We start from the raw sequence: 25,802 nt of genomic DNA, 5'->3' as shown, positions 1-25,802 counted from the left end.
CTCTTCCCACAACTTCCCACAACTCACTATGGTGGTTGATTCCACATCTTAATCCCTCTGTTCCAGAACTCTCTCTCTGTTCCATTATGCAAGTAGAGTGCTGATTGAGTCTCTGGTGTATAGAGGGAAGAGTGGGAGGATAGAGGGAAGACCCATCATTATGGATGAATTATGGATGATGTTAAATGATGACAGGATGTTGTCTGTAGTTTGTTTGGGTGTGTCTGTATTTGAGACCATCTGCACTACAGACAGTTCTACAGTTAGACTCTAGAACTCACCCATGTGTGTAATTCCATGTTCCGGGGGAAATGTATGGGTAGTCTCACAGCCAGATCAATCCAACTTTTTTGTTGTTGTCTGATCTCCACAACTTTGTATCACATTATGCATTTTATTATCTGAAGTACACACTTAGATTTGTAGGTCTACTGGCAATTCCTCACAAACCCCGAGTTAAAAGAAACACCTATATACACACAGTGTATACACCCTGGAATACACCCTTACCTATCACATTTTCTATTGCAAAGACAAGTGATGACTCAGGGAATCCAATGTACTGTAACTTGAATCAAACCATCATTGCAAAGTCATGGTGTTTCCCTTTGAAAGTGAAGACCAACTGTACACTTTGGGTGGTTCCCAATGAACCACTTTAAAAGAGAACATGAAACGCGACAATGTGCACATTCATCAATCTCTCCACACTGTAATTGTCCTAAATAACCCATTTCTGTGAGGTTACTGAAATACCCTGTAATACTGCAGTGAGTATAATATGAGTTTATCCCTAGCTATCCAGTTTGAGGCTTTCAGGAGCATGATATTACACGTACAGTACAGTTGTCATTCTTGACTGGAGGGTTCTTTCTGAGGGCCTTATGACTTTCCAAAATGTGCTAATTTCCTTGTTACAAATACATCTTCACCTTGACACGTGATAACAAAAGCTGGACTTACACTGGCTTTGTGAAACACACTGACGGGAAGGAGATGATGTCGGAGAGACTGAATACAATACTGAGCACAAAAAACAACTTTATGAAACATTAACAACAACTGACCGAGAACTAAAATAAGTTGTAGCTTAGGCCTTCGCCCCGAATAAACAGTAGAACTGAAAGCCTACATCAAAAAGCCTTATTAGATTGGCTTCCCACCGTTATCAGGAACGGGATGAGTAATACAGTATGTTCAGAGGCTAGAACGTTAAGTACAGGTTGTGTGTTTTTTTTGTTCTAACGATGACACAGCCGTACAAGGAAGACAGTATCTGTGCAGTGGGACGAAAGAGCCGTGACAGATAAAACTTGATCATTATTTATCTTTTATTAAACAAAATAATCACAACACAAACTATACAATGGTCACTTTGAGATTGGATTCTCTGAACAGGAAAATTAAGACTCAACAAGAAGAGCAATTTGCATGTAACAGGCAAGCTGCGGTTGGTGCTCTGTCCTGTGGACTCGTACATCTTAGGGTGATACACAACATTGTGCTTTACACACCACAACTGAGGTCATAAAACACTGCACAACGGGGACAATTTAGTCTATAAAATGTAAGATCCTCAATCAGCTGTGAATAAAAACATAACCATATAACAGAACAAACATCAACTTCACCTGAACCATAGATGTATGTCTATATATGGATCTGAACGTTACACTGTTGTTCAGAACCAGCAGTGTCATTCACACAACCAAGATAATGATTCAATGGATAATGAATCAAGACAATGAACATTGGTTGGTTGGTTATGATGATGGGACAATATTAACAGCTGTGTAACCATTCACAGTAGACACGAGAGCTTAGGAAAATTAAACATACAATCAAGATATTTATACGTGTGTATATATATATATAAATAAATAAAACAAATCTGTAATATGTACAACATATTTGTCACGTTTTAAAATGTACAAAATCAACAGGGTGATACCACAGCGAACTGAGGATGTAGTATTTACAGAAACAATACAAACTATATACATATTCTCAAAAATAATAATTAGTATCGTCATATCATACCAGGATGTCATTCAACATCATTCACCATAATTTATTTTGTCAGCTTTCCACCTCAATAAAAAAATCAAACGGAAGGTGTTTTCTTCATGGCTTAACTCTTTAGAACAGTGAGCAGCATACAGACATAAACCAGTGGCCTTTAGTTGGCCTTCAACTAGCCTTCAGCTACTGGCCTTCAACTAGCATTCAACTACTGGCCTTCAACTAGCCTTCAGCTGCTGGTCTTCAACTAGCCTTCAGCTACTGGCCTTCAACTAGCCTTCAGCTGCTGGCCTTCAACTAGCCTTCAGCTGCTGGTCTTCAACTAGCCTTGAGCTGCTGGCCTTCAACTAGCCTTCAGCTGCTGGCCTTTAACTAGCCTTCAGCTGCTGGCCTTCAACTAGCCTTCAGCTGCTGGCCTTCAACTAGCCTTCAGCTGCTGGCCTTCAACTAGCCTTCAGCTGCTGGCCTTCAACTAGCCTTCAGCTGCTGGCCTTCAACTAGCCTTCAGCTGCTGGCCTTCAACTAGCCTTCAGCTGCTGGTCTTCAACTAGCCTTCAGCTGCTGGACTTCAACTAGCCTTCAGCTGCTGGACTTCAACTAGCCTTCAGCTGCTGGTCTTCAACTAGCCTTCAGCTGCTGGCCTTCAACTAGCCTTCAGCTGCTGGACTTCAACTAGCCTTCAGCTGCTGGCCTTCAACTAGCCTTCAGCTGCTGGCCTTCAACTAGCCTTCAGCTGCTGGCCTTCAACTAGCCTTCAGCTGCTGGCCTTCAACTAGCCTTCAGCTGCTGGCCTTCAACTAGCCTTCAGCTGCTGGCCTTCAACTAGCCTTCAGCTGCTGGCCTTCAACTAGCCTTCAGCTGCTGGCCTTCAACTAGCCTTCAGCTGCTGGCCTTCAACTAGCCTTCAGCTGCTGGCCTTCAACTAGCCTTCAGCTGCTGGTCTTCAACTAGCCTTCAGCTGCTGGCCTTCAGCTGCCATCTTTAAAATTGGCCACAAAAACAATGCTCATCGATTTATTGATTTGGATGTAACTTGTTGATGCACAAATTGGAATATATCGAAAATGCACAAGGCGTGTAAAGCCATAACCAGATCGAAGGCAATAAGGCAACAACTCAACTCACTAACTTGTCTAAGGCAACAGTTGACAGGGGCTATAAGATCATATTTACCAAGAGACAATGTCTGCTGCACGTGCCAAGGCAAGAGAACTATCATGTCAGCTATAGTTGACTGTAGTGAAAGGAGGTCACAAGGCATTTGGGCTCTTCTAGACACTGTATACCACATACCGTAAGAACATGTACGTCACTAGACATTACACACATTAGTGGAGTGAGTATAGAAATGCTTGCATTGATGATGGCAAAGGCACCAATATGTAAAGAGACCAATGACAACTCAAAAGTTTCAGCTCTGATTAGTGCCGACAACTCACACGTTTCAGCTCTGATTAGTGCCGACAACTCACACGTTTCAGCTCAGAGTAGTGCCGACAACTCACACGTTTCACCTCAGAGTAGGGCCGACAACTCACACGTTTCAGCTCAGAGTAGGGCCGACAACTCACACGTTTCAGCTCAGAGTAGGGCCGACAACTCACACGTTTCAGCTCAGAGTAGGGCCGACGACTCACACGTTTCAGCTCAGAGTAGTGTCACACCATAGTTCAATGTCCCCCCTGGGAAAGTCTCCACTTTAAGATGTGGTGATGTTTGGTGCTAAGTGACTAGGCACGTGCATGTGTCAATGTCAGATGGTAAGGCCATCCAGAGGTCTCAATGTCCATTGTTAAGTACACCATAAACACTAGGTACCGTTTTCGACCTTCAAAAGATATGACAAGACAGCTTTTTGACTGCATCCTGTTTTAAACCCACAATCTTCAACACATCCTTCATGTCGTGCTAATTGTGTTTTCTAGTGCTTTCGTCGGGCTGACAAAGGAAGTGGGATCCAACTGAACTCAAGAATCAAATGGGTTGGAAGTGTAGGACGTCTTCTGTACAGTGCTATGCACAATCTTATGCAACATTAGAACAAAAGTTTGCCTATTTTACAGTAAGTAGCCAAATGTACACTCATTTACAAAAGAGCTGCTAAGTGATATGTAACAAAAACAAACAAAGTTGAAGCTGTGTTAGATGGTTGTCATTTTGAACTTCCTTGTGTCAAAGAGCCGAGGTCCAGGACCTGGCCTGGTACCAAATCTGTACATTATGTGCTTAGACATTTATTATTCTCTCTGACGAGGAGTTAGCCTAAAATACATACATTTGGGACCAGGCCACCTAGGTAAGAACTCTTACATTATGAAAGAACGGACGACTACAGTCCAACTGTGCATTTACTGTGTCTTTCATTTTCAAGTCCTTCCGATGTTTGACAAAATGGCCCCCAGATGTTTTTTTCTCTTCAGGGTTGTGTTCGAGACCACAACGCTACCAAGTCATTTTCTGTGTGATTCCGTTTGTATATGTTTCTTCTTCTTCCATTCCTTTTTTTGGGGGGTGGGTTTCCATGGCAACCAAGTTATTCTTTCTGAGTTTCTTTTTTCCTTCTTCTTCGTCTTGGATGGCAGCACAGTGTTGAGGTCGGAACGGAATCTTCGGAACAGGAAGCCAGGAACTTAGGTCATCGAGATGAGGTCATCATCATAGGATTGGAAAGGACGTGTCAGTAGCATTAGGGTTAAAATGACCTCCATCGGTTTATGTTTGTCACTTTTTCAAACAAAAAATCTCTCTTTAAATACAATTCTTCATATCCACTTGTTCTTCTTCTTCTACTAGTCATGCCAGGTCTTCTTCCAGGCTCACCATCTGTCTCTGTGAGGGGAGACAGAAAATAACCATAAACACAAAGTCACACAACACTGAAAACCACTACATGCAGTATTTCATAGGTTATACCATAATCAACAGTCACATGCTTTCTATTAGCCACTGCAGAACACCTGCAGGATTGGGGTCAAGTGGATTGCAACTCCACATAGGAAAACAATGGGCAATTCATCCCATTATTTCACTTAATCGAAATGGAATTGATCTTAACACAGTATGAGAATTTAAATGGAATGAACTCTAACCCTGGTGACACGTGTAGTCTACATAAGTAATAAGACAGTGACTGGGTTGCTTGGTGGGTTGCTAGGTGACAGTACCTGTGGGTAGGTGTATCCGTCCTGGCTGTGGTTTCTACAGATGTGCAACTCGTCCTCTGTGGTCTTCTGGTACACGGGGTTGTCAAAGTGGATGGTGTTGGTGTTCTTCAGCCTCCAGTGTCTCCATAGTAACACTGCACCAAACAGCACCAGGCACATCATCACTGGAGAGAGGAGATAGTGGGTCAAAGTTCAGTTCTTGTTGTTGTAATTGTTGTTGTTGATAAAGTATGGTAGGTAAAGCCAGTTTAACTTTTACAATGATATGTGTTTTACTGAGTGTACAAAACATTAGAAACACCTTCCTAATATTGAGTTACACCCCCCTTTGCCCTCAGAACAGCCTCAATTTGTCGGGCATTGACCCTACAAGGTGTCGAAAGCGTTCCACAGGGAGGCTGGCCCATGTTGACTCTAATGCTTCCCACAGTCGTGTCAAGTTGGCTGGATGTCCTTTGGTTAGTGGATCATTCTTAATACACATGGAAAACGGTTGAGAGTCAAAAACCCAGCAGCGTTGCAGTTCTTGACACACTCAAACCGGTGCACCTGGCACCTACTACCATACCCCATTCAAAGCACTTAAACATTTGTCTTGCCCATTCACCCTCTGAATGGCACACGTAGACAATCCATGTCTCAAATGTCTCAAGGCTTGTCTCCTCCCCTTCATCTACACTGATTGAAGTGGATTTAACACACAACATCAATAAGGGATCATAGCGTTCACCTGGTCAGTCTCATGGAAAGAGCAGGTGTTCCTAATGTTTTGTACACTCAGTGTATATCAACACGTAAGTCAATACATAAACAGAGAGTAGGTTACTACAGTACTACTGTATTTATCAGTGCACTAGACATTATGCTGATACTACAAGGTAAAATACTCACTGATAGGTAAGACAATGTAGAGCACAGTATGGTGTGATGCCTCAGCTACTTTGGGCATGGCAACATAGCCACTTTGACCTGTGACCGCAGTTTCCTGTGGACTGTGAGTGGTCGCGGACCTATCAGGGTCCTGAGGCTGGACCCGGCGGGCGGAGGAGGTAGTTGTGGTAGTTGTAGTTGTGGTGGAAGTGGGGCCAGCTGGCTGTTTGGTTGGGGCCCTGGTAGGGATGGGAGCTGCAATTTTGGGAGTGGTGGAGGGAGCGGTAGTTGTTGGAGCTGTTGAGATAAGAGATGGGGTTAAAGGTCACCAAAGGTTAGACACACAAGAACGTGTCAGTTAGTTTGAGAAAAGGTTCAATGACCATGAACAGTGAGTATGAGGATAAACACTAACACTTTGACATCCACTGGCTTTTGAACTAGCTTTTAACTACAAAATATTTGGTCTTAAACTGATTTTAATGATGAAAATATGAATAACATTCCACCCATGAGGTGGGCGATCTGGTCATTTGACTGCAGGAAAGGGGTATAAAAGGCAGTAGTTGCACCTTCTCCTCTAAAGTTCCATAGGGTTCGACAGAGGAAAACACATACCTGCCACACACTTCCTCATGTCCAGGCCGAGGGTCATGTGATCAGGACAGGCACAGGTGTATTTGGGGGAGTGTTGGTTGATCTGGGGAGCAGGTAGACATAGGAACTCACAACCTCCATTCACAAAGTTTTTGTCTGTGCACCAGTTCTTTCCTATAGGAGAGAGAGAGAGAAGCGTGAGAGTGAGTGTTAGATTCAGCTTTTAAAGTTAATTACAGTTATTCATGTAAGATTTGTTATGTTTTTAAAAAGCGTGCGTTGCCATACCGATGGGCTGCTTGAGGTTGTGGTATACAATGATGTCCTCTGGCTGCATCAGGTCCTCCGCCAGTACAGTGATGTCATTTCCTGTCAGGCGGTTGGCGCTCATGACCGCTCTGTCGCCCATGTCGGTCCAGAATACTTTCTCCTGTGAAACAAATGAGAGAAACCAGAAAAAAAGAGAGACAGGAAGAAAAACTAGGTTAACCAACTGTACATAGTCAGTACATACAGTACACAAAGTTAACCAACTGTACATAGTCAGTACATACAGTACTTAAAGTTAACCAACTGTACAGTCAGTACATACAGTACAAAGTTAACCAACTGTACATAGTCAGTACATAGTCAGTACATACAGTACTTAATGTTAACCAACTGTACATAGTCAGTACATACAGTACACAAAGTTAACCAACTGTACATAGTCAGTACATACAGTACTTAAAGTTAACCAACTGTACATAGTCAGTACATACAGTACACAAAGTTAACCAACTGTACATAGTCAGTACACACAGTTAACCAACTGTACATAGTCAGTACACACAGTACACAAAGTTAACCAACTGTACATAGTCAGTACATACAGTACACAAAGTTAACCAACTGTACATAGTCAGTACATAGTCAGTACATACAGTACTTAAAGTTAACCAACTGTACATAGTCAGTACATACAGTACACAAAGTTAACCAACTGTACATAGTCAGTACATACAGTACACAAAGTTAACCAACTGTACATAGTCAGTACATACAGTACACAAAGTTAACCAACTGTACATAGTCAGTACATACAGTACACAAAGTTAACCAACTGTACATAGTCAGTACATAGTCAGTACATACAGTACTTAAAGTTAACCAACTGTACATAGTCAGTGCATAGTCAGTACATACAGTACTTAAAGTTAACCAACTGTACATAGTCAGTACATAGTCAGTACATACAGTACTTAAAGTTAACCAACTGTACATAGTCAGTGCATAGTCAGTACATACAGTACTTAAAGTTAACCAACTGTACATAGTCAGTACATAGTCAGTACATACAGTACAAAGTTAACCAACTGTACATAGTCAGTACATACAGTACTTACAAAGTTAACCAACTGTACATAGTCAGTACATACTGTACACAAAGTTAACCAACTGTACATAGTCAGTACATACAGTACACAAAGTTAACCAACTGTACATAGTCAGTACATACAGTACACAAAGTTAACCAACTGTACATAGTCAGTACATACAGTACACAAAGTTAACCAACTGTACATAGTCAGTACATACAGTACACAAAGTTAACCAACTGTACATAGTCAGTACATAGTCAGTACATACAGTACTTAAAGTTAACCAACTGTACATAGTCAGTACATACAGTACACAAAGTTAACCAACTGTACATAGTCAGTACATACAGTACACAAAGTTAACCAACTGTACATAGTCAGTACATACAGTACACAAAGTTAACCAACTGTACATAGTCAGTACATACAGTACACAAAGTTAACCAACTGTACATAGTCAGTACATAGTCAGTACATACAGTACTTAAAGTTAACCAACTGTACATAGTCAGTGCATACAGTACTTAAAGTTAACCAACTGTACATAGTCAGTACATAGTCAGTACATACAGTACTTAAAGTTAACCAACTGTACATAGTCAGTGCATAGTCAGTACATACAGTACTTAAAGTTAACCAACTGTACATAGTCAGTACATAGTCAGTACATACAGTACAAAGTTAACCAACTGTACATAGTCAGTACATACAGTACTTACAAAGTTAACCAACTGTACATAGTCAGTACATACTGTACACAAAGTTAACCAACTGTACATAGTCAGTACATACAGTACACAAAGTTAACCAACTGTACATAGTCAGTACATACAGTACACAAAGTTAACCAACTGTACATAGTCAGTACATACAGTACACAAAGTTAACCAACTGTACATAGTCAGTACATAGTCAGTACATACAGTACAAAGTTAACCAACTGTACATAGTCAGTACATACAGTACTTAAAGTTAACCAACTGTACATAGTCAGTACATACTGTACACAAAGTTAACCAACTGTACATAGTCAGTACATACAGTACACAAAGTTAACCAACTGTACATAGTCAGTACATACAGTACACAAAGTTAACCAACTGTACATAGTCAGTACATACAGTACACAAAGTTAACCAACTGTACATAGTCAGTACATAGTCAGTACATACAGTACAAAGTTAACCAACTGTACATAGTCAGTACATACAGTACTTACAAAGTTAACCAACTGTACATAGTCAGTACATACTGTACACAAAGTTAACCAACTGTACATAGTCAGTACATACAGTACACAAAGTTAACCAACTGTACATAGTCAGTACATACAGTACTTAATGTTAACCAACTGTACATAGTCAGTACATAGCATATCATAGTCAGTACATAGCGTACTTACAAATCCATCCACAAACAAAGACTTAATGTATCTGGTGGAAACCAACAGTTTCAGATATGGGGCTTATTAACCTCCTATGACCTGGATACTGTAAGATCAGTTTGGTCTCCATTCAGCAGCTACATGGATGGATTTCTGTAATACAGCTAAAGCTGGCTAGCTACATGGCTAAACTCATGAACCGGGCTGGTGTATAAGACTCAACCTGGAAATCCCCTTTAATTAAAGCTACCACAGCCAGGTTGGTGTGGGCTGGATGGGGGAGACCATGGTGCTCGACCCAGGGACCTAAAGGAGGTTCTGGGACCACAGCCAGGGTAGAGGGGGGGAGACCATGGTGCTCGACCCAGGGACCTAAAGGAGGTTCTGGTACCACAGCCAGGGTAGAGGGGGGAGACCATGGTGCTCGACCCAGGGACCTAAAGGAGGTTCTGGGACCACAGCCAGGGTAGAGGGGGGAGACCATGGTGCTCGACCCAGGGACCTAAAGGAGGTTCTGGGGCCACAGCCAGGGTAGAGGGGGGAGACCATGGTGCTCGACCCAGGGATCTAGAGGAGGTTCTGAGGTTGGATTGTAACCATTGCCCACATGGACTGGACTCTACTGGTTCAGTTAAGTCTCCCTTTCCCTTCCTACAATTCCTCTAGGACCTGTCCATAACTCCATAACTATACTCCAGATGGAACTCAGGTTAGGGAGACCTTAATGTCCACATTCCATCACTATTTACCTCGAAGACGGCGAGAGAGAGGGGGTGAGCCAGCTTGTCCTCGTTGTAGATGAGTGTGTGTCGTCCTTCTCCGTTTACGCCGATGCTGGAGACGGTGTGCATCTTAGAGTCCACCCAGTACAGACGCTGGTTAACCATGTCTGTTCCAGAGGCAGGGAGCGTTAGAGAAATCCAACTGTATAATCATTCACTTATAAACAATGCTTCCACGCCTGATAACGAGGCAGATTATTTGAATGTAAATAATGTACACCTACAGAATGATAGAACTTCCAACAATAACACATCACAACATCTCAACTGTTCTGTATACGAGTATAAGAATCATGCGAGACAGCAAATTACAATGTGCCCAATCACACATCACTATATTGCAGTGTCCAATCAGTGGACTCTTCTTACCAAGAGTGATGCCGTTAGGCCACTTGATGTTGTCCGTTACCAAGGCGACGCGGTCGGCTCCGTTCAGCCCACTCTTCTCGATCTTGGCCTCGTCGCCCCAGTCAGTCCAGTACATGAAGCTGGAAACAGACACAGTACCGTCAGTCAAAACTCCTACCTCGAACACACTTCAGCACAACATCTGGAGGTCTTTAGAGAAAATCACACACACACACACAGACACGTTGAGCTTCTGCCATGTTTCTTGTTGCGAAAGAGATCCTCACTCATTCAATTATTCCAATATGTTCGACAACAAAAGAATCCTGTCGAAGATTTATCTTTTTGGTTTTCCTGGCAGTCAACGCCCTATTGAGCATGATACTGATAAACAGATCAGTAGGCTATGACCCAAACAAGGTTAATAAAATCAATCAATCAAATCCCAAGTTTCTTACTTATTGGCTGGGTCCACCACGATGCTTCTTGGTTTCTCCAGTCCTTCGCTGATCAGTGTCTTTCGCCGTGTTCCGTCCGTGGTTGCCACGGAGATGGTCTGGAGCACACTGTCCGTCCAATAGATGTTACCGTGAATCCAGTCGACGGCCAGGCACTCCGGCGCCTCCATCTGGCTGTCAATCACCACGTTGTGGTGGGAGGAGTTCCCTGCCAAGTTCATGTCGGCGCTGGGGAAGGGTGCAGGACAAAATAGATGTTTGTTAACTAACAAATACTGTATATTGTCTGTTTACACACACACACACACACACACACACACCTTCCCCCAGCAGGTCCTCACCTGTAGATCTTCCTGTGGTACAGGTCAGACCAGAAGATCTTGTGTCCAGGCATGTCCATGTCCAGGGCCACCACGTTCTTCAGGCTGGGGATGAGAGGGACGTACTCGCTACGGTCCAGAGTCATCTTCCTCACCTCGTGGCGGTTGGTGAACAACAGGTAGGGGACAGTACCTGGAAGACATACAATTAGATTTAGAAAGTTTTAGATTTCGACCTCAAGTCTGCCACTTTACCTAACTGTTTACATCACATTTAAAAAGTTGTCGTTTCCAGTAAAAAAAGTGGGCCTCAAATCTGCCACTTTACTTACATCTCATTTAGAAAGTTGTTTAATAATGAGGCCTCAGAGAAGCTACCGAAACCTCTTCTTTGCTTTGATTCGTTCAGACTATATCAGAATTGCTCCCAAGGCTCTGTTCATATATCCACACTAGCAAGCAATCTGTCAAGCATCCATTCTAAGTGGTATGCTGGGGTGGCTGTCGGAATGTAGCTTAGCTAGTGTGTCCCTCCATCTCACACGTACCTGTGGCAGCCTTGCAGGTCTTGGTCTTGGGGTCCAGTTCATAGCCCTCCTCACACTCACACTTGTAACTTCCCAGGATGTTCACACAGATCTGGGTACAGGTGTCTGGGTCAGCACACTCATCAATGTCTACAGGAGGAGGAAAACAGGGTTAGAGGTCAGAAGATAGGGTCAGGGGTCAGCTGTGGCAATTCATAGTGTGATTTGATCCAAATCCAATGTCCTGCCATCTTATCCGGCACTCGTCACTATAGTGACTTAGAGCTCAGTCATTGCAATCTTCTGATCTGAGTTCAGAGCCTCAGTGCCATATTAACATTTATTTCCACACACCTTCACATTTCCTGTTGTCCTTCCCCAGACTGTACCCAGCAGGACAGGAGCAATTGAAGCCAATCTTCAGGTCGGTACAGGTGTGAGAGCAACCGCCGTTATTGGTCAAACACTCGTTGTTGCCTGCAGAATCAGACCGGAAATCAGTTAGAAGAAATATATCTATCTAGAAAACTATAAGGAACAACCATCATCCTCAATGTCCATGATGACAGCCTTTTCCCTTAGGCAAGACTAAACCAGTCACCTCACTCTTTACAACCACTAACTAGTTTGGCCAGACCAGACTGGCCTGAACCACTTGGCTAGCTGTCTCCATCATATTTCCCTAGCTGGGATGTGGTCTCTCGCCTCTGTTTTCCACTGAATGGTATGTGGGTGTAAAGGGAGTTCCCTATGGGCCCAGGGTCAAAAGTAGTGGGCGAAACAGGGATTAGGGTGCCATTTGGGACGCAGAATATCTCTACGGTTCCAACTCACCACACTCCCTGATAGGTTCGTCGGACATGTCTCGGCAGTCTTTCTGCCTGTTGCACACCTTGTCCACGGTGATGCACTCCCCACTCTTACACCTGAAGTTATTCGGGCCCTCACACGCATCCACTGGGGGGAGAATAAGAAAGAGGAGAATATTATTAGACATGTAGTACAGCTATAGGGACTGTGTGTGTGTGTGTGTGTGTGTGTGTGTGTGTGTGTGTGTGTGTGTGTGTGTGTGTCCATTAGGGCTGAGCCTCACCGCTCTTGCAGTCAATCTCATCACTCAGATCCCTGCAGTCAAACTGGCGGTCACACTGACGGCTACCATGGATACAGGAGCCATCATTACACTGAAACTCATCTGGCTGGCAAGTGGGCCGACCTACCGAGAGAGAGAGACAGAGAGAGAGAGGTTAGATAAGGTTAGATTCCTTAGATTCCTCACTACGTTTCTTCCTAGGTTTTGGGCTTTCTAGGGAGTTTTTCCTAGCCACCGTGCTTCTACACCTGCATTGCTTGCTGTTTGGGGTTTTAGGCTGGGTTTCTGTACAGCACTTTGAGATATCAACTGATGTACGAAGGGCTATATAAATAAATTTGATTTGATTTGATAAACAATACAACAAGACAGATGGACACATAAAGAAAGAGTGATTGGGATTTTCTCTTAAGAGTCCCTTAGTTCTGTTCATACAGTATATCTTGGAAGATGAACATTTTGTTTTTGTAAACGCTTAACTAAATAAGCATATTTCTGTCTTTGGAAAAAAAAATGTTTCAGAGAGAAAGGACAGAAGCAGAGTTGAATATTGTCAAAAACCCTTCCACTCACTGCAGTTGGTTTCATCTGAATTATCCTGACAGTCCTTGCCTCCATCACAGCTCCAACTCCTGTGGATACACTCCCCACTCCCACAGTGGAATTCATGTGGCCCACAGGGCTTTGTTGTCGGTTTGGTGTCCCTCCCGCCACAGTTCTGGGGCCACTCGTCTGAACCATCGGCACAATCGGCGTCACCGTCGCAGGCCCAGAGACGCGGGACACACACAGTGTTGTTACACTGGAAGGCGTTGGGACCGCAGGTGGCGGTGGGACAGGAAGTCTCGTCAGAACCATCGGAACAGTCGTTGTCCTTGTCGCACACGAAGGAGACGGCGATGCACTGACCGTTGGAGCAGCGGAACTCGTTGTCGGTGCAGTTCTTTGCGGCTGGAGAGAGGAAGGGAGAGCGAGGGCTAGAGGGTTAGGGATATGGAAGGTTTGGAACTGGGTGACAGTATTTGTACTCTATTGTGCCTTTAGGATGTTATTATATCTGTAAATAATGTTTTTGTCACTAAAAGAATGAGAGGTTTTTGTCTAAGGGTTCAATGGGTGCAGAGTAGACACAAGGACCAGAGTCATGTGGTGATAGTACCAGTTAGTGATTACAAACTGGAGTCTTATCACATCATCATGCACTAACTACAGAGGTAATCAGTGTTGAACAGAACAGTTTGTCTTCAGTATGGTGATGACTGCAGTGTAATCAGGTATGACAACGATAGAAGAGTTGGCTACAGCATATACACTATTGGACTAGACTAGTGAATGTAAATATGTAGGATCTTAATTTGAGACAGTTTGCTTCAGAAGGAAAATAATCCTGCAGCAACCGGAAATGTGAATTATTACGTGGATTATAATTAATGGACATTTTGAGTCAAATTTCAAAGTGGAAATTTACGAACTTCATAAGCCTTCTTAAACTTCAAACACACTACAAATGTTAAATGTTCTGCGTGGCAGGAAAGTTCTCCTGCAACAGGGTGATCAAATTAAGATCCTACATCCGTACTGTTATCTTACCACAGCTCTTCTCATCAGCTCCATTGTCACAGTCAGCTTTGCCATCACAGTGCCACGTTCCGGAGATACACTTGTTCAGTGGGCCTCCGCAGCTGAACTCAGTGGGCAGGCAGGTCTTAGCCTCTGGAGACATAGAGAGACATGAACAGATAGAGACATTAGAGTCTGTGTGACACATCTTATCAGTTCTATCTTATCTGAAGAGGAGGAGGACGAGGATGAGGAAGAAGAGGACGAAGGATGAGGAAGAAGAGTATGAAAAGAAAGAGGAGAGAGAAGAAGAGTAAAAGAGGAGGAAGAGTCAGTTACTCACCGCAGGCGGCTGGCAGCTCGTCAGTTCCGTCACCACAGTCATCACCTCCGTCACACACCCACCGGCTGGTGATACATTTCCCGTTGCCACACCTGAACTGACTTGTCCCACATGTATACGCAGCATCTAGGGGAAGAAAAACCCAGGATAACTGTAAATGATTGACAGACAGGACACATTTCATCTTTTATAGATCTATACTAGTGTAATTTAAAAAACAAATGGTTTTATTTATTTAACCTTTATTTAACTAGGCAAGTCAGTCAAGAACAAATTCTTATTTACAATGTCGGCCTAAAATATACACAAGGTAGTACAAATATAATATACAAGGTAGACAGTTTAACAGTGTATTTGATACAGATTCAGTAACTTTTTACAATACAGGGCAATAATTAATTATACATATTTTCTGTCATGCGACACTAGTACCACATAACATTAGGCTCACGCAGAGGATAGAATAGGTCTGTAGTAGTGACGAATGTTAACTAACATTTAACTAAGTAACTTCCCTCGGTTAGTTCATGTTCAACAACGCTCGCTGACAACAGAGGGCAGTCATCTGACGGCCATTAAGATTGGGATTATATCTAGTTGTTGGTGAGAAGAACACATCCTCTACAATGTTTTGTAGTGCCCCTCTGGGACCAGCAATTATGTGTGATAAGAACTACAGTAGTGAGAGTCCAAAGATAAAGGAACAGGATTTTAGGTTAAAAAAAGACTACAATATGGAGCATTTCTAAACAGGAAGTGAAGGAGTTTCCCCATGGGAGAGACTTATCTCTTATCGTTCACACACTGGAGCTACTGTATCTCATGGTCTTTCAGCAGACAGTGAGAACTTGACGGCCATTTTGTTATGCACTCAAGACTGTTGCTTGGCAACTACTGTTTGTGCGTTTCTCATGTAAACCTTCAAATGAAGGAAATTAGTGTAGGACAAGATGTTGCCGAAACAGAACACACACAAGTGTCAACTCACACGCACACACCATTGGCCCACATATACAGCATCCGGTAAGGGAAAGTTAAACAACTTATAGACCTACTGTACAGACTTGAGCAAGGAAATACATTTTTTTCCTCACTTATAGTTTCTGCCAGTAGGCCTATGAATGAATACCACGTTACTGTTTGACTAGCCTATTCAGCAGTGAAATGAGATTTAACCCCAAAACGGCCCAGTTTATTTTGGGTTGCTGAGGTCACAACCTCATTGAACTCATCTGACCAATCAAAGTGAAGTTGTCTTCAACAAGGAAGTGAGAGCCATCAGGTAAAGCTAGCATGGAGCCTTCAATATTCTGCAAGGTCTCGGTCACTAAATCAGATTATCTCCCTCCACTGTCAAATTCCACTGTGTCTGAGGCAACAGAGTATGAGTCAGAGCCTGAGGCTGTCTCTTTAAGACAATGGAAGGGGGGAGGAGTCATAATCACACCACCCGCTGCTGATTGGCCCTTGAGGAACATTCCTCAAAATACTCATAACAAGAGCACTAGTGAGAGCAACAGGGGGAGGTGGGGCACAACCGGACACAACACCAGGAATCTTCTGAACTCAAGCTGTCAAATGTTGACACTTGTAGTAGTAACCGCGGCTACACCAGCATGACTCAAGTCGTAAAGTCGGTTGCTACACAGAGAGTTAGTGAAGTAGATTCAGAAGATAGAGGTTGCTTGCTCCGTCTATTGGCATGTGATGTCACCAATGCTCACATCTTCCTGTAGAGATGTGGGACTGTAATATCATAAGACGATCTTGTATTGAGAAATGTTGGCCTGACTTGATCAATCAGGGCTTTTCATGGAAAAAAACGACTGCTGAACCCCTCGCCTCAAATGCTTAATTACACAGGCACTGTAACCGCCAAGACTGTGGCTGTTTCCAGTGAACCCAACACACACACAGTCCCACACACACACAGTCCCCCCCACACACACACACAGTCCCTCACACACACACACACAGTCCCTCACACACACACAGTCCCACACACACACACACACACACACACACACACACACAGTCCCCCACACACACACAGTCCCACACACACACACACACACACACACAGTCCCACACACACACAGTCCCACACACACACACAGTCCCACACACACACACAGTCCCACACACACACACAGTCCCACACACACGGTCCCCCCCCACACACACACTACCAGATGTGGAGGTTCCAGGAATAGTTTCCCCCCCATCCTATTCCAGCTGTTCTTGGAGAGAGTGGTGATACATTTACGAGGCCGGCTGACTGTTAGCCCGCCCTGAGACTTATACTCTCAAGTGAAAACGGAGACGTTACTTGGCCCCGACACGCACTCTGCCTCTCTCTCTCTCTTTCCATGATCCTCTCTGTCTCCCCTCCCCCTTTCTCTCTCTGTCTCTCCCCTCTCATCTCCTCTCTCCCCTATTTCTCTGTCTGTGTTTTAATTTTCTCTCCTGCTAATCTTCTGTCCCATCATCTACAAATGGGTCACAAGCCTCTCAAGTTGCATACTGTGTTCTCTCTACCATTCTCTCTCTAGGTCACAAGACGCTCAACCTCCAGCAGCATAGCCCACTGTACTCACTCAAAAGGCATCTGTGTGTACAGTATGTTAGACTGTACGTCACAACTATGTCTACTATTCTCTCTCTGGGTCACAAATCTCCCTTCCCAAGATACTGTACTGCACTCTCTCTTTGTAGCCTATACGATTAGATATACATTGGGTAATAGAGGACTTGTACTGTATTCAACTTAGTCTCTAATTGAAATGCAGTGGGTGAGAGTTATTTTCCCAGGATGTTGTAAGTCATTTATCTTACATTTAAAAAAAAAAAGCCCAGCAGTTCTGAATGGAAACCTCTTTCCATTGACTAGCTTTGAATGTGAGACGTTATCAACGACAGAGGCCAAGTCTAGCTTACGTTTGAACCCAAAACCATCTGGCTGGAAAGGTTGGGCCACGCCGTAGCTATACATAGCCCTCTCTCCCAGTGTGGGCGTGTCGTGACGTCAGAGTGTATTTGTGGGCGTGTCGTGACGTCAGTGTATTTGTGGGCGTGTCGTGACGTCAGAGTGTATTTGTGGGCGTGTCGTGATGTCAGAGTGTATTTGTGTGCGTGTCGTGATGTCAGTGTATTTGTGTGCGTGTCGTGATGTCAGAGTGTATTTGTGTGTGTGTCGTGATGTCAGAGTGTATTTGTGTGCGTGTCGTGATGTCAGAGTGTATTTGTGGGCGTGTCGTGACGTCAGAGTGTATTTGTGTGCGTGTCGTGATGTCAGAGTGTATTTGTGTGCGTGTCGTGACGTCAGAGTGTATTTGTGTGCGTGTCGTGACGTCAGAGTGTATTTGTGTGCGTGCCGTGACGTCAGTGTATTTGTGGGCGTGTCGTGACGTCAGAGTGTATTTGTGGGCGTGTCGTGAAGTCAGAGTGTATTTGTGGGCGTGTCGTGCGCATCATTGGTCGATAACTAAGCCATGCACTTGGCGTAGTAACTAAGCACAGAAGACGGAGGAAGTTTGTTTGTGTCACACTGTTCAGGTTACAGTTAATTATTATTAAACAAACAATCATAAAATAGAAGTTTGGTTCCTGTCTACTTAACTTCCTTATGGGCCCACTTAATGCAGTCCGCCTACTGTCTGTACGGTTACTGTATGTGCAGTGAGTCACCATATGGGCATTTCATTTGTCTTTGAGGTTGTGACTAAACTAAATCAAGATAACAAATATGGGGTGATTTCTCTGACGCGTTTCCTTGAGGGATAATAGTTGTATTGTATTGCATTGGTTTTCTTCACAATTACTCCAGAAAATAATTGTCTTGGGGAATCAACTTCAGACAAAGTGAGTGGGGAAATCCTGTTGTATTTCGAGTTTAACGTTACTTTAACAAATCTACACAGTTTTACCAGCAGGGTACTTTTCATTAGTTACAACAGATCACATTCAAACTAGCTCTGCTTGCAGCCTGTAAACTGTTGCATAATAATCGCAGATTCTAAGAACCAAAAAGCCATTATAAGCAACCTTCCTTATTCACCAATCAGCACATTCTTAGGTGTCTCTGCCTGCCTGCCCGCCCGCATGTCTGTCCGCCCGCCCGCATGTCTGTCCGCCCGCCCGCATGTCTGTCTTGCAAATGGAATTACCGGCAAGTCACCTGATTTGCATTCTCCTTCCTATGCCTGATGCCATCCCCACGCAATTTGACCCACGGGGGAGGAGAGGGAGAGACAAATAGACGGAGCGAGGCAGAGACAAATAGACAGAGTGAGGCAGAGACTAATAGACAGAGCGAGGCAGAGACTAGTGATGAGGGGGTTGACTCATAACCCGCAGTCCCACAGTTATATCCGCGGGGCAGACGGGTTCATGGTCATTAAATATTGGAGGATGTGTGTGGCAGGCAGGTTAAATAAAGAGAAACAATACCTTCAAAATATCCATCAATGTATAATTCTAGTGCAATTTCTATCAACAGGCTTCTTGGGCTTCTTATTTTATTATTGTAGGCTATCTGGCATTAGTGCAGAAGGCTAAGCTTTCGGGCCTAGCTGCACTCCAAATAGCCTACACAGCCAATCGCCAAATGCTTTCGGGAATCAGGCAGAAAAAGTTACGGACATGGTTGAAATTTCATTCAATAAGACAAAAGCTGCAAAAGGAGAGTTGAAAATGAAGAGAAGGGAGGGCCTGAAAATAAATGTTTGGGAAAGATGTGGTGAAAGAGGAGGATAGCAGTGCTGGCTATGTTCTGTGTGATTGTGAGACACTATACACATTTGACCGTCACAAGACGGGACTTAAAATAGGCCTATGTCACAGGAACTGTAGCCTACTGTTCAGATGGGTTAAATGGAAACTGAAATCTGGACACTGACTGTAGGTCTATAACCTCTCACACAGCCTTAATAATAACTCCTGCAGAATGTAGCCTTTCTTGCAGGTAAATTATAAACCAAATGTAGGCTAAACTTAGACTTGGGAACAGGAGTGGAGACATATGATTTGTTGAGAATGCATTGCTCCGTTAGATACCGTCTGTAGAGGTGCTGTCCTTATCATACAATCTGATAGTATTTCAATATTTTTTGACTCCTGAACAGGTAATCAAATGGCTACCCAGACTATTTGCATTGTGTGCCCCCCCTCCTTTACACTGCTGCTACTCTCTGTTTATCATATATGCACAGTCACTTTAACTATACATTCATGTACATATGTACATACTACCTCAATTGGCCCGACTAACCAGTGCTCCCGCACATTGGCTAACCGGGCTGTCTATCTGCATTGTGTCCTGCCACCCGCCAACCCCTCTTTTATGCTACTGTTACTCTCTGTTCATCATATATGCATAGTCACTTTAACCATTTCTACATGTACATACTACCTCAATCAGCCTGACTAACCGGTGTCTGTATGTAGCCTCGCTACTTTTATAGCCTCACTACTGTATGTAGCCTCGCTACTTTTATAGCCTCGCCACTGTATGTAGCCTCGCTACTTTTATAGCCTCGCCTCGCCACTGTATGTAGCCTCGCCACTGTTTTTCACTGTCTTTTTACTGTTGTTTTATTTCTTCATCTACCCATTGTTCACCTAATACCTTTTTTGCACTGTTGGTTAGAGCCTGTAAGTTAGAATTTCACTGTAAGGTCTACATCTGTTGTATTCGGCGCACGTGACAAATAAACTTTGATTTGATTTGAACGACATAAGATTTCAGTTGGGCTTCGATGCACATTTTATCAGAAACACGTTGGGTCCGGTCATTTTCACAGCTTTCTTTTTCCTTACAACTGGTCAAACTGATGTCAAAAAATCTTCTGCCGTCTTTGACTGTAGCTTATAGGGCATTTTCCATTTTGTGTGGGTTAGGGTTGGGTGTGGGCCTCAGAATTACAATGGATCTGGCGGTTGTGGATGGCTTATTAGCAATTGCGGGCGGGTGTTGGTGAATAAACAGCTGACCCGCACACCTTTAGCAGAGACACACAGCTGACCACAGCTGCCATCCGGACAGGGCCTTAATGTAGTTAGGTGCTTGTTGGATGCGGCCAATTTCCCGTAAGGACCTATCCACTGCTGCTGGCTCACTGTTAAATACAGGAAGCCCTATTGGCAGACAGACTGAGCTCACTTCTTGTAATGTACGCCTACTGTCTTCAAAAGGTTAGCATCATGACCAAGTTACACCACGACCTGAATAGACCTTCATATGGTTTCCTACATACAACGGAAATCACCTTGATCTAGCCGTGCTGCTGAGCGAGGAGAGGCAGAGCGAGAGAGATAGAAAGAGACAGTGAAGGAGAGAGAAAAAGAGAGGAAGTTAGAGGGACAGAAAGAGAGAGCGGGAGAAAAGAGAGAGAGAGAAAAAGAGAGTGAGAAACATTTTATAGAGAGAGTCCCCACCTCCCAATCTCCATCAGGTTCTATTAATAAACACTGCCTGCCTGCTTGATGACAACTTGACCATGTAAGGTCCTTCAACACTGATGCTACAGATGGAAGAGAAAGAACGTGCTCACTAAACACCAGCCCCTAGTCTGCAATGGACTTTCCAATAGCCCCAAATGTCCTCCATGTAACCTGTTATATATTTGAACTGGAAAGCTGCAGCCTGCCTGGTGTTCAACCTTCTCAAGTTCTCCCATGTCACCCCTTCTCCTCCGCACACTCCACACTGGCTTCCAGTCCACTCCACACTGGCTTCCAGTCCACTCCACACTGGCTTCCAGTCCACTCCACACTGACTTCCAGTCCACTCCACACTGGCTTCCAGTCCACTCCACACTGGCTTCCAATCCACTCCACACTGGCTTCCAGTCCACTCCACACTGGCTTCCAGTCCACTCCACACTGGCTTCCAGTCCACTCCACACTGGCTTCCAGTCCACTCCACACTGGCTTCCAGTCCACTCCACACTGACTTCCAGTCCACTCCACACTAACTTCCAGTCCACTCCACACTGGCTTCCAGTCGACGCTCGCATCCACTACAAGACCATGGTACTTTCCTACGGAGCAGCAAGAGGAACTGCCCCTCCCTACCTTCAGGCTAGGCGCAAACCCTACACCCCAACCCGAGTACTCCGTTCTGCCACCTCTGGTCTCTTGGCCCTCCCACCCCTACAGGAGGGCAGCTCCCCCTCAGCCCAGTCAAAGCTCTTCTCTGTCCTAACACCCCAGTGGTGGAACCATCTTCCCCCTGAAGCTAGGACATCAGAGTCCCTGCCCATCTTCAGAAAACCATCTGAAACCCTACCTCTTCAAAGAGTATCTTAAGTAATCCAACAACACGTAACTCCTCCGCCTTACTAGCTCTGACTTTGCTGATAGCTCCTTTTATTGAAGAAAAACGTACTTACTATGACTGAGATTTGTGGTTGTCCCACCTAGCTATCTTAAGATGAATGAATCCAACTGTAAGTCACTCTGGACAAGAGGGTCTGCTAAATTACTAGAATGTCAATGTAAAACTAGAGCTGAAAAGACTATTGTTTAGCAGCAACACCAACCGTCTCTGCAGCTTTAGTTGAAGTGTATGAAAGGCTACACTGGATGACAACAGGAGGACGGTCCATATAGGTCAAAGTTGAGGCTAATATTGGAGTCCTCATCAACGCCCTTGTCATTGTGTGTGACAGGCTTGTTTCTTTTAAGTTAGTTTGCCTATGCATTTCTGCTTGTTTTGGCAAACACACACCCACGGCGAGAAAAGTGTTTGTATGTAAACACAAGTCTTGCCAAAGGTCAGGGCTTGGTCTTTCCATAGCCACAGATTAATTTAGAACTAGATGACATGTGCACTGATGGTCATCTGTCAAGATGCTAAACCAACAGAACTCAGTCTGTACTAGTTCAGATAACTGCATTTTTGGTTTAAACTCGTTCATCCAACTGCATTCGGCTTATACTAGTTAATCTAACTGCACTTGGTTTATACTAGTTAATCTAACTGCACTTGGTTTATACTAGTTCATCCAATTCCACTTGGACCTTCATTGTGAGGTTATTAAGGGTGTTTTTGCATGCCACTGGTGACTGATTGAGAGATCTGGTGTGTTAGGAGAATGTACATCATGCGATGCCTATCAGATGCTCTTGGGGCTGCATGATTCATATGGGGATTATTCTAGAATCTATTCTATTCTAGAACCACTGATGCAACTCTACAGGGATTTTCCCATTATTCTCCATGGTGTCAACTAATACAGCCCCTTGGGGCTCCACACATACAGTAACAGCAGACCTACTGTTGGGGCCCCACATATACAGTAACAGCAGACCTACTGTTGGGGCTCCACACATACAGTAACGGCAGACCTACTGTTGGGGCCCCACACATACAGTAACGGCAGACCTACTGTTGGGGCTCCACACATACAGTAACGGCAGACCTACTGTTGGGGCTCCACACATACAGTAACAGCAGACCTACTGCTGGGGCCCCACACATACAGTAACGGCAGACCTACTGTTGGGGCTCCACACATACAGTAACGGCAGACCTACTGTTGGGGCTCCACACATACAGTAACGGCAGACCTACTGTTGGGGCCCCACATATACAGTAACGGCAGACCTACTGCTGGCGCCCCACACATACAGTAACAGCAGACCTACTGCTGGGGCCCCACACATACAGTAACACTAGACCTACTGCTGGGGCCCCACACATACAGTAACGGCAGACCTACTGTTGGGGCCCCACACATACAGTAACGGCAGACCTACTGTTGGGGCCCCACACATACAGTAACGGCAGACCTACTGTTGGGGCTCCACACATACAGTAACGGCAGATCTACTGTTGGGGCCCCATATATACAGTAACAGCAGACCTACAGTACTGCTGAGGTCCCACATATACAGTAATAGCAGACCTACAGTACTGCTGGGGCCCCACACATACAGTAACAGCAGACCTACAGTACTGCTGGGGCCCCACACATACAGTAATAGCAGACCTACAGTACTGCTGGGGCCCCACACATACAGTAACAGCTGACCTACTGTTGGGGGCCCCACACACACACACACACACACACACACTGCACATGTCAGCAGCAGATTTAATCGCTACATTAATGAATACCTTGAACTATAAACATTGGATGGAAGTTCTAATCTTCAAATCCCTGGGAGCAGGAGTTAGTCTGCATCGCAAATGGCATCGTCCCATAGGGCTCTGGTCAAAAGTAGTGCACTTTAAAGGAAATATGTTGCCATTTGGGATGCAACCTTAAAGATTGAGGGATAACAGTAGAACGGGGTGGCAGAATGGAGCCACAACTAGACTAATACACAACACAATATTAACCTAGAGGCCGGTAAGTTCACCCTTAGCCTACCTACTGAAACCAATAAGGAATTTGCCTCGACTGCTGTTAATGCATTGCAATACAATACAATGTAATACATTGTAATAATGTTAGCAAATAAGTTAATGGACATGTGAGTTGTGTGATAGTGTGTTTAGTTCCTACTGTGGGTTGCTGGTTGGGGGCCACAGAAGTAAAGGTGAAGGAAGTTGGTGGATTTTTATCATATCAAGACATCTAAAGAAGGAAGCAGACTTTGCTTGAGGTGATAAACATATCCTCATAACATGCATCTATTAATAAGCCTATTACATTTCATTGTTGATGACAAAAGCTATGATTTTAAATGCCAATTGAGAATGTATTTTGACATTAAGCTACATCTAACCTACAAATGCATAAAATTAGTGATCAAGAAGGTCTGCAACAATCAGAATTTTGTAGCAAAATAGTCTATCCTTCAGGTGTAAAATAAAACCAAGTTCTATTTCCTCCATATATGGCACAGAAGCTGGGCTAAATAACCTCTTGCCACACGGTATAGAAGCTGGGCTAGACGCCCTTTTGCCGCGCCCTTTCTCGGTGACAATCGTCTTTTTCCTCCAACACGTCAAGCCCACAGGTAAAACCAGACAGCTTTGACATATGGACCTACCGGATGTGACGAGCCTATTTCTCATTCGGATTGGCTCGCGGCTACATACTATTTGAAGAACAGCCAATCGACTTCCCGAGCGTAGCTTCCGTTCATACGGACGAAATAGATAAATTTGAACTTTTATAGATAAACATATTGTCAACGAAAATTATAGGTTAAGTTCATCTTTAATCGCCTTTGAAAAGGAAAATGTCTTGAAAATCTGTTAGCGCTTGACTCTCAATGTCAAGAACATGCCCCCTTCCAGCGCACTAAACCCACTATTAGTTCAGCCTAGGACACGAGGGTATAAACATTGGTTTAATTGAACATTCGACTGGTATTGTAAGCACCAAAACAGAAATTAATTCAGAAAATGTCAATTTAGCCATTTATTCTATGTAAGGAGCACGGTTGCATTTGCAATTCCATGTCAGACATAAAATAAAAAGATCACTGAAATATAGGCAATTGACAACTATGTCATGTTATAAGTAATTTAAAGATGTCAAATTCCATGTCAGATCGTTTAGACCAGAGAATCCTAAGGGCAAAACCCGCTCTGCACTCAGCCGGAGTCATCCCCAAAAATACGCATCATAAGCATCTTGCATGATACAATTGACTTCACATCCTTACCTGTAGGAGCAAAACAGTGGGAAAGTAACACCAGGCAACATGCTGTCACCCCGGTGATTCCCACACGAGTCGGTAGCATCTTTTATCCTTTGGGCTTCCACGCAATTCGAAGTGTTTCTTCTTGGTCTAATATCGACCACCCGGCACGCAAAATGTTTGACAGCTAGCCTACTGAACAGCACTAGTTCAACTCAACTGAGAGATGCTTCTATATATTTGTGGATGTTGCAGTCACAGCTAAAACAAACTGGGATAAACGAATGACTGTTGTTTGGGTATATAGAGAAGATTTACTGTGCGCCTGTGTCTAGGTCTAGTGCCAGGGAGAAATATTTGATTTTTTTGAGTCA

General features: G+C 44.0%; 1 protein-coding gene across 1 annotated transcript; it reads right to left on the bottom strand.

The window, feature by feature from the left end:
* Positions 1 to 1,312: 1,312 nt before the first annotated feature.
* On the bottom strand, positions 1,313 to 25,802 carry LOC110485635 (low-density lipoprotein receptor). The gene is made up of 17 exons (XM_036949274.1): positions 25,453 to 25,802; positions 14,830 to 14,955; positions 14,517 to 14,639; positions 13,500 to 13,877; positions 12,927 to 13,049; positions 12,668 to 12,790; positions 12,188 to 12,310; positions 11,855 to 11,983; positions 11,328 to 11,499; positions 10,987 to 11,214; positions 10,550 to 10,668; positions 10,148 to 10,287; positions 6,942 to 7,083; positions 6,675 to 6,827; positions 6,078 to 6,353; positions 5,187 to 5,350; positions 1,313 to 4,851 (listed from the first exon to the last, which is right to left on the bottom strand). Exons 1-17 carry the CDS (start codon positions 25,529 to 25,531, stop codon positions 4,816 to 4,818), a joined length of 2,634 nt encoding a protein of 877 aa, XP_036805169.1. The 5' UTR covers positions 25,532 to 25,802; the 3' UTR covers positions 1,313 to 4,815.

Source organism: Oncorhynchus mykiss, chromosome 17 (genome assembly GCF_013265735.2).
Source record: "Oncorhynchus mykiss isolate Arlee chromosome 17, USDA_OmykA_1.1, whole genome shotgun sequence".
In the NCBI taxonomy this organism is placed as follows: domain Eukaryota; kingdom Metazoa; phylum Chordata; class Actinopteri; order Salmoniformes; family Salmonidae; genus Oncorhynchus; species Oncorhynchus mykiss.
The sequence above is the reverse complement of the archived record's forward strand: the minus strand, read 5'-3'. Positions and strand labels throughout refer to the sequence as shown.